The sequence below is a fragment of the Aspergillus tanneri genome (genome assembly GCF_003426965.1).
Source record: "Aspergillus tanneri strain NIH1004 chromosome Unknown AapTan_8_pilon_pilon_pilon, whole genome shotgun sequence".
In the NCBI taxonomy this organism is placed as follows: Eukaryota; Fungi; Ascomycota; class Eurotiomycetes; order Eurotiales; family Aspergillaceae; genus Aspergillus; species Aspergillus tanneri.
The window spans coordinates 2,162,617-2,175,671 of record NW_022984635.1 but is presented as its reverse complement, the minus strand read 5'-3'; the positions used below and the strand labels follow the sequence as shown (position 1 = coordinate 2,175,671).

At 47.1% G+C, this 13,055-nt stretch overlaps 4 protein-coding genes across 4 annotated transcripts; 3 read left to right on the top strand and 1 right to left on the bottom strand.

The window, feature by feature from the left end:
* Positions 1–259: 259 nt before the first annotated feature.
* Positions 260–1,747, bottom strand: ATNIH1004_011325 (uncharacterized protein; the record flags this gene model as incomplete). Its single annotated transcript, XM_033575888.1, has 1 exon — positions 260–1,747. One exon carries the CDS (start codon positions 1,745–1,747, stop codon positions 260–262), a length of 1,488 nt encoding a protein of 495 aa, XP_033421743.1.
* Positions 1,748–2,361: 614 nt separating this feature from the next.
* ATNIH1004_011324 (O-methyltransferase) lies at positions 2,362–2,898 on the top strand (the record flags this gene model as incomplete). The annotated part of the gene is made up of 1 exon (XM_033575887.1): positions 2,362–2,898. The coding sequence occupies one exon, from the start codon at positions 2,362–2,364 to the stop codon at positions 2,896–2,898; it is 537 nt and encodes a 178-aa protein (XP_033421742.1).
* Positions 2,899–6,035: 3,137 nt separating this feature from the next.
* Positions 6,036–7,221, top strand: ATNIH1004_011323 (uncharacterized protein; the record flags this gene model as incomplete). The annotated part of the gene is made up of 4 exons (XM_033575886.1): positions 6,036–6,118; positions 6,187–6,625; positions 6,680–6,874; positions 6,931–7,221. 4 exons carry the CDS (start codon positions 6,036–6,038, stop codon positions 7,219–7,221), a joined length of 1,008 nt encoding a protein of 335 aa, XP_033421741.1.
* Positions 7,222–8,068: 847 nt separating this feature from the next.
* On the top strand, positions 8,069–8,658 carry SBH1 (SEC61-beta family protein; the record flags this gene model as incomplete). The annotated part of the gene is made up of 3 exons (XM_033575885.1): positions 8,069–8,071; positions 8,197–8,542; positions 8,624–8,658. 3 exons carry the CDS (start codon positions 8,069–8,071, stop codon positions 8,656–8,658), a joined length of 384 nt encoding a protein of 127 aa, XP_033421740.1.
* Between the last annotated feature and the right edge of the window lie 4,397 nt (positions 8,659–13,055).

Genomic DNA, 13,055 nt, shown 5'->3' with positions numbered 1-13,055 from the left:
AAAAAAGAAGAAAACAGCAGAAATTGGAAGGGGAGTTTTTTGTGTGGTGTGACTCACCGCCTTTGCCAAGTTGGGTTTAGATATGTTGCCTTTTTGAGAAGTAGGACTGCCTGAGGCTTGAATTCTATATTATCCGTTCGAGTTTGAAGAAATACATACTTGAAGAGAATTGGAATGATTACTATAGACAGACTTGTTTCTTGATTTGATTTATGTATAAACAGTGTTGACGCATGGTTAACGTCAAGAACGATAATGTCTAGCCATATCGCGCCTCTGCAGGCTCATCATCGAACCAGACTGGTGGCACTCCATAATTCATGACCGTGCTCTTGACCTTGGTATAACTCTCGTAGGCCTCCTGTCCATTCTCCTTCCCCATACCGCTGTCCTTGAACCCTCCCCACGGTGACGACGGATCATTCAGATGATGACCGTTGATCCAGACGATGCCCGCCTCGATCTTCGCAGCCACGCGATGAGCCTGGGCGAAATCATTCGACCAGACTGAGGCACCGAGAGCAAACGATGTCCCGTTCGCCACGCGAATCACTTGCTCCTCAGACTCGCATTTCAGCAGCGCAATTACTGGTCCAAAGACCTCGTTACACGCTAGGTCTGAATCAGGCCGCGTTTCAATAATCGTTGGCTCGAAGAAGAACCCCCTCCCATCGATATTTGTAGCATGTCCACCACAAACCACCCTCCCTCCTTGCTGCACCGCCCTCTGCACAAACCCAGCACATCTCTCCACTGCCTCTCGCGAGATGACGGCACCAATCTGCGAGCGCACGTCAAACGGATCCCCAACCCGCAGAGCCCGAACCCGACTCTCCAACAGCGCTGTGAATTCCTCGTAGATGTCCGCATGCACCAGCAGTCGACTCCCCGTCACGCATGTCTGTCCACTTGCAATGAAACTCGCAAAGAGTGCCGCCTTCACCGCTTGATGAACGTCCAGGCTGGGGAGTAAACACACAGGGGCTTTGCCACCCAGTTCCGCCGTAATGGGGACCATGTTCTGCGCTGCCACCGCAGCAATGGCCCTGTACGTGCCCAACCCACCCGTGATATCAATCCTGGCTAGTCTTGGATTCTCACACAGGAACTTCCCCGTCTCGTAACCATACCCATTGATGATCTGAAGTACGCCGTCGGGCAGTCCAGCTTCCTTGAACAAAGCCCCTAGTCGCAGCACCGACAGTGGTGCCCGCTCCGATGCCTTGACAATCACCACATTCCCTGCTGCCAGCGCAGCACCGATCTTTTTCGTCGCAATCAGCAACGGGTGGTTATACGGCGTGATCTGCGCAACAACCCCCAGTGGAAGTCGAGTCAGCGTGTTCACCACGGGTCCCTTGAATGGTGTTACTCGTCCCTCATGCACGCGTGCCAACGAGGCAAAGTACTCCAGCCACTCCGGAATACGAGCCAGCTGTGCGCGCATTTCGCGGATCGGACGTCCCGTCTGGCGGGTTTCAAGTTCGACGAATTCCGGGACGCTGGCGCGTAGAAGCCGCGCAGCCGTGGAGAGAACGGTGAATCGCTCAGAGCCATCGGATTGGGACCATGGACCGGAGTGGAAGGTCTCGAGGCAGGAGGTGACAATAGCGTCGACGGCTTCGCGGGCTGTGGCGTCGATGCTGGCGATGGGGGTCTCGGTGGCCGGGTTGATGACGGGAATTCGGACGGGAGTTGCAGTGGCATGCTCACCGTTGACCCAGTTGGAGAAATGGGGGATGGACATTATGGGGTGATTGAAGGTTTAGTAATTAGTATTATCTGAGTTGTAATGTAGAGATTGACGAGTTATATAGGGGTTCCGATAACCCCGCATGCACAATGCTTATCTCAGTGCGGGCAGACATGTCCCATCGGAACCCCGCATGGTGTCTCGAATTGATGAATTCGATCGAACATGATTCTTTAAAAGCAAAAAAATAAAAAATAAAACCTGACCAGGCCCGTTCGGTCAGGTTGAGGAGCAAAGTGCCGAGGACATATATACTCCTAGCTACGATCTGATAAGACGGCCCCGAGTGGGGTCGAATCCGAACTAGAATCGCATTGTTCTCATCTCCTGTGACTCAACATCAAGCTCCACATTCCAGGCGACGGTCCCGCTGCATACTGGGATTTATGCACACAGTAGGATAATGTCTTAACCATCGGGGCTTTCAACATGTGGAGAGACACTGTCGAGTCGTGACTCATGCTGCAAAACTATCCATATCTAACCGCCCTAGTAGAGTACGAGAGTTCTATCCTCTCCACTCTAGGAATCTATATAAACTTCCCATAATCTCATCCATCACTCTGCATTTGAATCAAACACTAGCAGATCGATTAAGAGCCTCCAAAATGTCGCCTTCCCCCGTCAACGCTCCCCCTCACGTCCACACCCTCCTCTCCTCCCTCCACGCCAAATCTCTCGCTCAAGAAGCTGCCCTCACCCCCGACACCTTCACCGACCGATCCGCAGACTCCTTCCACGCCCTCATGCAAGATAAGTTCATCGCGTTGGAACAAGACAAATGTGAATTCGTCTACCAGCTTCTCCGCGCCACCAGGGCCACCACCGTCGTCGAAGCGGGGACCAGCTACGGCGTCAGCACGATCTATCTTGCTCTGGCGGTGGCTCGGAACGCAAGTGCTTCTCGAACCAAGGGAAAGGTTATCGCGACGGAGTACGAGCCCGGAAAGGCCACGGTGGCGCGAGAGCACTGGAATACGGCGGGAGAGGAGATAGCCTCTGTGATTGAGTTGAGGGAGGGAGATTTGCGAGAGACGTTGAAAAGGGAGGATTATAATGGGGTGGACTTTTTACTCTTGGACAGTGGGTTGCCCCCTCCCCCCCTTCTCTGCCTTCGTCGGTTTATTTCCGTAGATGCTGGCTGACAGAGTAAGTCTGGACTCCAATGGCTCTGCCTACTCTCAAACTAGTCCAGCCAAGGATGAGAGCCGGAGCCGTGATTGTGGCTGATAATACGGTCATGGCTAAAGAGAGCTATAAGGAACTGTTTGACTATGTTGATCAAGAGGGAGGACCGTTTCGGAGGATCACCCTGCCTTTTAAGGGTGGGATGGATATGATTGTTTACGAGGGATAGGTAAATTTTATCGGTTGGTTTGTGAGTATGGTGGAGGGACCTTACCAGAGACTTTTGTGTATATGTTCCTTGTACAATTCTGGTTAAAGTGGGCCTGTGGAGATATTTTTGTCTCAAGATAAGATATTCAAATTGTTCTGTATATATGATCAAGCGCTGGTCAATATTGTCAGACCAATTTATATCAATAAAGGGAGTCACAGCCACTAGTACTTCGGTGGTTAGTGCCTGTATCCTATTAGGGGCAACTACCATGGAAGTGACCTCCCCGTGGTGTTTGGCAATACTGAATCCATCAGCACAGTGCCTAGTACATCATGCGAGGAACCACTCTATAAGTATAGTCTCTGTTTGGGAGCGTTCACCCGCGAAACTCTGAAGGGCTGGACTCAGTTCAGATGGCCTCAATACAACTCCAAGGGCGAGTTTTTTTTTTTTTTTTTTTTTTTTTTTTTTTTTTGAGCACCGAAATAAATGTATTTTATACACTTCCCATGGTCTTCCATAAAGAGGGATATAATTGTGAACCGTTAGTATTGCCGGCCTTCTCCGTCAAGGACATAGTCTGCATCAACCCTAATCCAAGGTATTGTCTACAGGCTTAGATGGGCCATTTTGTCCCGAATACATAGCATTGTTTAGCTCAAAGGATTTGATCGAGGATAAAGAGAGTTCATCAATAGGTATGTTATCAGGACATTTGGTCAATGAAGATTGCTACTGCAAGCTTTGTCTTAGCCAGGGGAAGGTGCTAACCAGATCGGGACGAGTGCGATGTCTCCCACAAAGTATTCTTAGAAACTCCTTAGAGTACGAAATACGGGAATCCTTTCAATTATTTACGTCGGAATCAGTACCTAGTTAGTTCTTTCTTTCTGAGTATTTTGCGTAGAATTGGACCTCCAGCCAGGCAAGGGATCAGCAGAGAGGAAGCTCTTGATTAGTTGATATTCGATACCCATCTATCTAGCAATTCTGTGGTCAATGTACATGAAACCAGACGTCCATGTCTAAAAGACAACCGTTCCAACGATCAGCAAATACGACCAGAGTATTACACTATGGTGATCTAAGTTGCTAGTGTCAACTCTCATTGGCTTGGTTTTAGCCACGGTTAGGGATAAGTGGAAGTGGCTTACCTGAATTCGGGCTGGTGACACTGCCACAATCCAGGGTCTGACAGTATGTGTTCAGACTATCTGGTTGACATGGTGACGACGTTTCGTGGAGTAGCCGTTTTAGGTTGATGGCAGGCAACCTTGTGAGTGTAGGGATTGTTGGTGGATGCATGCATTCTGTGTATATTCCTAAATAGTCAGTTGTGTGCTCAGGCAGTGTCTGTCATCCTGTACTGAGAATAAAGCTGTGGAGTCTATATGGGTGAGGGTATGCAGAGTAGAACACCATGCCTATAAATAGACGATATTCTTGGGAGAGGACCATGGTGAAAGATGCTGGATATTCGGAGTATCTCCATTCAGGATATCCACTCCACAGGAAATCCATGATTGATATTTCCTACTTCAGGATTTTCTGCCTCAGGCAGCACATAGGAGATTCGTAACTTACATAAATCCATTCCATTGCAAGGTTGTAATTAACCACGGATTGGCAGAACCCTACCCAGTACGCCTGTCTATCTGGTCCGTCCAGAATATCCAGAAAACCATCGGCAATTCTGGCCCCCCCGCCAATCGCTGATTTCGCGTCTTCCAACAGGCCGAGAGGCAGCAAAAAATGGGCCCACCCCACCATTGACTTGCCCGGGTCAGGAGAACATCGTACCTTACTGCATTCTCTGTGTATTATTATGGTTACGGTGCTTTGAGTGACTTTAAAAATTTCCCATTTATCAGGAAGAGACCCTTCTCGGCGACTTACCGGAATGGGAGTCCGAATATCATCTACTTATTTAATGTGACTTATTCTTAGCAGGGAAACGAGATGAGGAAATACTTCTAATTAAACAAAGAAATCTCTGTAACGTAGTAGAAAACATTTGTACAGAATAGAAAGGAATTGCTACTGTTTTGTTGTTAACTATTAAGGCCAATCAATATTCGAACCATAATCAAGATTTATTATTCGGTATTATTAAGTATTCTCGAACCCCGGCTTCCTTTCTTTTCGAGCCACTCACTGGACCGACGATTTTCTGCTGCCATCATCCTCACCTTTCGCATCCTTCCTTCGTTTCCTATCCCAGTATCACGCACTGTCTCCCGTTACTCTCTCTCTTCCCTCGCTTCTACCACCGAATTGTTCAATTCCCTCGTTTTGCTGTAATCCTATCCAATCCCTGGTTCGGAGTCGTCCTCGCGTGATCCTGCATGTGCTCAGCCTTACATCCGACCTGAGCGCTCAACCCAAGTGAGCTCCCCGCCCACCAACACGCGACGTTTCACTCGCGGCTTGGCAAGTAGCAGCATCCGCTTCTGGGGAAAATCCCATCGTGAATCTCCTCCTTCCTCCCTCTCCACTAGCACCTATTCTCTCATCCTCTCTCTCTTTTCCCTCTCCCTCTCCTCCTCTGTGGGTCTTTTTTCTTCATACGTTCGTTCTTCCATCGACCCCCAGAGAGGCCAGTGGAGGCTTGTCCGTGTCCGTTTAAGGGGTACCTTTCTTTTTCGAATCCATCGTCTTAGAGACCCAAAACATCCGAGTCTTCAGCAACAACAGATCTCCCTCTCTGACCCTCACATATATTTGCCGCCATCTGGTGGTCAAACCGTCATATTGTATCCAGAGCCTGACCCTCCGGCGGACTCGAGCTCCGTGACGGAGCATTTCGTCAAGATTTATTCGAACACTTCGCGGGCCTCCCTTCTCGGGGGTTCATTCGATCCCTCGTTTCGACGTGGTCCGGGAGGCTTTCGTGCGCGAGAAGGTTATACGAATGTAGCTCCACATCCTCCGAAGCGCAAGATGTACCGCCCAAACTCGTTATGGACATGGTCCTTCGCCATCGTCACACTCATCCAAACCATCATTACTCTTGCATTAGAATGGTATGTGTAACTGAGCGGCCTTTAAGAAACCTTTTATGTTTCAATAGCTAATTCTTGGATGCTTACAGCTACGTGTTTGCGAATTTTCAGATAAATACTAAGCCGAATAACAGCCAAGTGCCTGCCCTTAAAACAGTCCCAACATTTCTAGCATTGTATAGTTTCGGTTTTATTTATGAGCTAGTGTTGGTGTACGATGCTCTGCGTATGAAAAATACTATCCAAGTCATTGGGCTATGCTTGTGCAATGTTGGGCTTTTGATCTACGGGGCCGTGCAAATACAGCAGGTCAAAGAGGCTGTGGGCATTTTGAGGTACCAGCATATGATCAGTGACAATATCTGGGCGGAGTCTCAGCCCTTTCTCATCATCATCCCGTGTGTTGTTGGTATGGGTACGATTCTGATGTCAATTATTGCTTGGAAACTTTACGATGAATTTGCTTGGTCTATCTACAAGCACATCAGCGCTGATCTGCGCATGAAGCGCCGGTACCTCACATATCAGGTTCATATACTGCCATTTCGTGGGCCATCATTCCTAAGCTAATGGGTCCATTAGATTTATATTGCCCTCCTGAAATTCGACTTTTTCTTCTTCCTTGGATTTACCGTCCAATTCGTTGTGATTATCACCAACAAATCAGATGTTGAGTTCGCCCTCACTGTGGCTGCTGTACCAGTGACCATCATAATACTGGTGTGTGCGGCCATATTCGTTCGGCGCGAAACCATTCTTGGAATGGTTATAATAATTGTACGTGTCAAACGGTCCCCTGCTTTTGGTTATTTTGGGTCTGACCGCTATTATAGCTTCTCTATTTCGGCGCAATGGCATACTTCTTGTTTAAGCTTGTCCGCATGTACGCTCCGTCAACGGAGCCAATGTACCTTCCTGCTCGACGATCGCTTACATTCTTCGCCGTTATTACGCTTATTTTAATTGTCCTGACCATCGTCAACGCGGGCATATGTATGCACAATTTCCACAAGGGTCTAAAACCGCATATCAACAAGAAAAAAGACCGCAAGGAGGCAGAAAAGACGACAGAGCTGTCCTCCAACATAACCGGCCAGGTACCTAACCGAATGATGATTGACTAAGTGCAATCGCCACCCAATGCTGTTAACTATCAGCCCTTGAAATGAACAAGGGAGGGCTCATACTCATTAGCCTGATGTTGAAGCATGTTTAGCAATATCCGATTTGCCCATTTGTCATGGGCTGCAACTGTAGGGGTCATTTAGATACGAAATTTTGGGTTGTTTCCGGGACTTGCGATATGATACCTTTTGCGTTGGCCGATTTATTCACGAATTTGATTTCTCTTTTTCCCCATCTCTTCCTTCACATTGTTGACCCCTTCTGGCGCCGATAGCGTTCGATTGATGACTTGCCTGTTGAACCCTCAACATCCTGTTTCTTTATGTTTTTTAACGACTGTGCATCTCCTTTATCATGTACTGTAGCTATCATTTAATCACATAAAATCAATCATGAAGATTTCTTACGTTATTTAGGATGGACCCATTGCCTTTTACTGCCCACTGAGTAAGCATTGTATGTTAGTATCTACATACATCCATCTAAACTTATTGACTTTAGGATTAACTGTATACTATGGATAGATGAACCTTTAATTCATGGACGAAGATGAAACGTCAAATGTATTTGGGGTCTGTGATTGGTCAAAGACACCGGAGATGCTCAGTTTGACAATACGTGACAATACCCGAAATCGTGAGCGTGGCCTCTTTCTGGCAACCTGCAACTCTCAACGACCATCCTACTCTCCTTCCACGCTGCGGTCGACCCATCTCTCCTTGTCTTGCAGAACAACCTTCTTCTTCCTCTTCTTCTTCTTCTTCCTTCTTGCTTTCAATTTTGCACAATTTGCTGCGACTCTCTTTAATACCTGTTTTCTTTCTCCCTGTCTGAACCCCTGTCAGAATGGTTAGTATTTCTGTCCAAGTTATCCTCCTTTGAAGGGACTTCCCTACCACACAGCATTATCAGCTTTATGCCATCTGCTCTGTCAATTGCTCAGTTTATTGGTATTAACTTAATTTATTCTCAAGGCCTCTCCTCGTGCTGCTTCTCCCTTGACTTCTGGTGCTGAGTCCGGCCCGGACTCCAAGTCTGGTGCTTCTGGTGCCGCCTCTGGATCAGCCTCCGCCATTAACCGCCCTTCCTCGCCTACTCCCCCCGGTGGTCCTAGGGCTGCTTTGCGTCGCCGCGCGGCTGCAGACCACAAGGAATCACTCCGCAATGTCAGACCAAGCTCGACTCGCTCTGCTGGTGCCGGTGGCTCCTCGGGCACTATGCTCAAGCTCTACACCGACGAGAGCCCTGGACTGAGGGTCGATCCTGTCGTGGTATTGGTTCTGAGTTTGGGCTTCATCTTCTCCATCGTTGGTCTACATGGTACGTGCATCCTGTACCTCTTTCAGAGGCTTGCTGCATTATGATCTCTGGGAATTCTAACTCATGGATTTCACTTTGTAGTGATTGCCAAGATTACTCGCAAGTTCTCCTCATAAGTCATCTGCCTGCGTTCGCGTCACCTGCTCGTTGCTCGCCTACCTGGCTCATTGCTCAATTCGTCATGGTGAAGAGCGGAAACGTGAAGTGAATAATGTGGGCGCTTGGTGCTAATAATGATGTTTCGATCGAAACGGATTGGTTTCCTTGCGTAACTTGGTTCTGACGATGATGTACCAACCAACCTATGCCTTCTTGTACCCCTTGAATATCATATACCCCTTGGCGCCCCTTCTCTCTACTTCTTTCCCATGCATGTGGGGTCGAATCTTATTGCATGGGAAGGAAGGTCTCTCACTGTGTGGTTCGAATTCCTGTAAAGAGTGGCGTTGAAGATCTATCTGCAGCGTAGGTCGCACAGCGTCAATTGGTTGCTATATTATTGTTACTTTATTCGACGCATCTGGAGCGTCAATAACCGTTAATGGAGAACGCAGAATAATATTCAAAATTGGGAAAGACAGCATCTGTATAGTATCAAGTTCTGCGAAATTTGAATGCCTGCATATGATGACAAAGCAGCAACTCTAACGTGACTGACCACCGAGCTGCGCGGTCCCCACCAAACTGCGCACCCATACGAAGCAGCCCTCTAAATTGACTAATATCTCAACGAAATAAAGCGATTTTATTATATAATTGAGACAGCATTATTTACTAGGGCACTGAAGTCTATTATGGCCTTGTATGTTGCAATTACTGCAGGTTAGAGGCCTTTGTGGTGCTTTTAATTTCTGCCTTTGCATTTCCTCCTGTTTGCGACCTTTTTGCTGCCCTTCTTCCCCTGTTAGGCTTCCTCTAGTCTGGATAAATTTTCGCGGTGCTGCTTGCATCTCTGTTTAATAACTATTAACTTCCTGGAGCTAACTTATTCTAAGTTTTGCTAGGAGAGCATTTTGCATTGTAATCTCTGCGCTTTTAATAACCTTATCCATGGCTTGCTGCACAACAGTTAAAGAGACAGATAGCTTGTTCCTAAGTCGCTGGATCTGTTTTTTTTACTGCTCTAGCTAATATAGATTTGCAGGAGTTTTTCTAATTCTAAAAGACTTACTGCTATGTGATGTGGACGGTGGAGATAGTGTTTTAAGCTAAATATTAAGCTTTAAAAAAACAGTCTCTGGTTACAGTGGCACAAGACCCGTGGCTTCGAAGCTGCTTCGAATATTTAATAATAATAAAGCTTGGAGATGAACTAATGGATAGATTGCTAAAAAGTCTTGCTTTTTAATAAAGTGGATACCTTTTCGCATTATATCTGCAATCTTTTAGCTGTAGAGATATTAAAGCGGCGAGAAGCAGCTCACATCTAGTGGCTGTAAAAGATGTGAAGAATAAGGAGGTAAATAAAAAGGAATAATTCTCCTATTTATACAGAATTTGTCAAACTCTGCAGTGGCGTGGCTGCTGTGCCTGTCTAAAATTAATAGACAGTATCTCCTACCGAGCAAAAAACTACGGACGCCAAGACTGTTGCCTTTCTCGTTCTAGTAGGTGAGCAGTGCCGCCCTGAAGTCGCGCGACCAGGGTGAGTGGGGTGAGTGGTGGGGGTGATTGGGTGAGCGCTAGGGGTGACCATCGCGCGACGATCACCCGATCGCGCGCGACTGGGTGATCAGCCAAGGCGCCGTCCATCCTTGGTGTAACAACTAGTTTCAGATTCCCCACATGAGGCCAAGTATAGATATATCATTGGTTTATAGAACACAGACTCCTTATTGATCAGATATAACAGCCGATTTCTTACATGCTGCTTTAAAAGGGTCTGTAACAACGTGAACTCGGAGACACAACCTGCAGACCGCCTTCTTTCTAAAGTTATGATAAGCAGCAGACGCTTGAATTCATACCCTCTTGAGGTTTGCCCAATTTTGACTGGTTTAGACTTTCAAATTAGCTACCAGAATGAGGCTATTAAGCAGTAAAAATGTCCAAACTGCGGTGATCTACCCGCTAATAGCTTGATTTTCATACCACAGACAACAATGATAGTACCGTACAATCGTGCAATGGCGGCAACGACCCTGCTCCGCGAAAAGCCCCGAGGGCAGATAGCAATCCGTCAAGAAGATACGAGAACACATCAAAAGCGGTACGGAGACAGGAGGATGTTGCCACATTGCCGCCTAAAACTTGACGTGCTTCGCTAGCCTATCTTCCAACAGAACTACGTTTGATGATCTAGGAGTATCCGTGGCCCACAACCATGGTAATCGAAGCTGCATCCGGGGAGGAGTCTGACGACGATGAAGCCAAGGAATCAACTATCCTGCGTCAGTTGGTTCTCTGGATGCGCTCCTGGGGACAAATTTTGGCTCGAGACACTTGGAAATTGGCTCTCCCGTGGAGCATTGCCTGCCCCTTATTGCCCTCTGGATATGTCATGAATCCCGCGTACGTATGCTAAAACAATATTGTTAATCCAGCATCCGGATTTGTCAGAATGCTCCTTCTACTTTAGTCCTCGTCGAGATCTTCTCAGGACTCACTACCAATTATTTTTTCTCTTCCTAAGATGCTCCTCCACAAAGATTTTGGTGTCTGCAAGAGTGTAAAACGTCTTGCAATCTAGTTGGGGTGGTTGATTGGGTCGAGGCTGAGATTTGCGCCATTTGGCCTCAATCTTCATTCTCACCAACTACTGATAAGCAAGGTCCTCCTCAAGAGTGGTTGCTTCAGATACGATGATTATATCATTTTGGAGGAATATTCTAGAGCACATTCTGCGAGGAAGGTGGAGGGTTGGGCAATGAAACAGCTAAAGTCATCAAATCAGCAAGAATTGTGGTGCTACTGCTGTCCCGTGGCTTCACAAGTCGCCTTGCGAATATGCCTGTGCCAGTCATATTGGGTGATGAAAGTGGAGCGCACCAAATAAGCGATTTGGATGGACTGTTAATCCGGCTACAAGGGTTACGGAATTGGCATAACTAGGTCAGATGTACAGAATATAGGATGAAATAGAATCGTTTATGATATTCAAAAACGATTGACAAGGGCTGGTTATAATAGCATGGGGCATTTAATGTCAACAGATTAAAGAACACCGGCCACAACAAGAGCCACCTTCAGAGCTTCAGCATTTTTCCAGCTTGGGGAGAGGCTTCCCAGCATTGAAAACCTTGTGGTTGCCCGAGGTCATCACCGCATGGGTCTCGTTTTGCTGAGCAAACACGCGGGTTACCATTCATTGACTCGAACTTCTAGCCCGTGATGGGGTCGGAATCGTACTTTTGGCAGAAGACGAATCCAGTTTAGAGTGTGCATTAAGAACCTCATTTTTTCAACAGGCTGGATTTCGCAGACTGAGATATCACCCCGACCTTGTACATTTGGGTTTATGTATTTTACTAAGCACCTGCACCATCTGCCTTCCAAACAGCACGCCAGAATCAACGACGAAATCGCCACCTTCCTCTAACAGCCCCTCGAAATTTTTATCGTCACCAAGCTGTCCGAGAGCAGACACAATATAAGACGTTGCTAAATTTCGCAAGGCACCTATCCTGTGGGCGTGGCGGAGCGTCTCAGAATATACGAATCGCACAAACTCAATAACCCCTGTCAGAAAGCGGCGATATAAAGTGAATAGCTTCAGTGTTTGAGAGATCTAAGAGAGAACCAACTGGCAGAGGGACTCGATCCCGTATTTATCGGCCAAGACATAGAGCCGAGCATGTCCCAGGAAGACAGGTGTGAAATCCTGGCCCTTCCAATTTGCTTCAGAGAAGAAACGGTCCTTTACGTGCTCATAGTTGGGGAAAAATCGATAGTCAATCTCAGAAATGAATCACGAAGATGTCATGTCCATATACTCTTTTCTTTATATAGTAACCTGTCCTCATCCGCTGGTGACCCTTCAGCCTCCGGTTGCATCAGATACTCGGACTCTCAGGCTCCGGCTCTGGGATGGGCTCGGCATCAAATGACCATTCTTCTGGAAAAGCTAGTTTTTTCTTTGACTTCTTTTTTATCTTTACATGAACGCTTTTCGTGTCTTCGAGAGCAACCGGCCAGTCAGCCATCTGGTGAGGTGAGGGCGGCGTGTAGTCATGTAGGTAAGCATATTCGCACACCGAACGAAGGTATCCTCATCGCATCTGACCAATCAACACGCCTGGTCTTTGCCTCAATCACTGCGCCATTCATAAGCCTATCAAGACTTGGGGAAAGATTTGCCAAGGCATAAGAGTGCACTGTGAATTCCCTCTTTTCTAGGCCAATTTGAAAAGTAAACAGTGGTGAAGTAATGCAACTACCCAATTCTGAGTTTTCTAAGTGTGGAATCATAAAATATAGAAAGCCCCTACCTTCCGAAAGTTCCCTCCATGTTCAATAACTTGATACTTAAACAAATTCCCCAGTGGTTCAAATGTGTGCGATAGATGACTAGAGG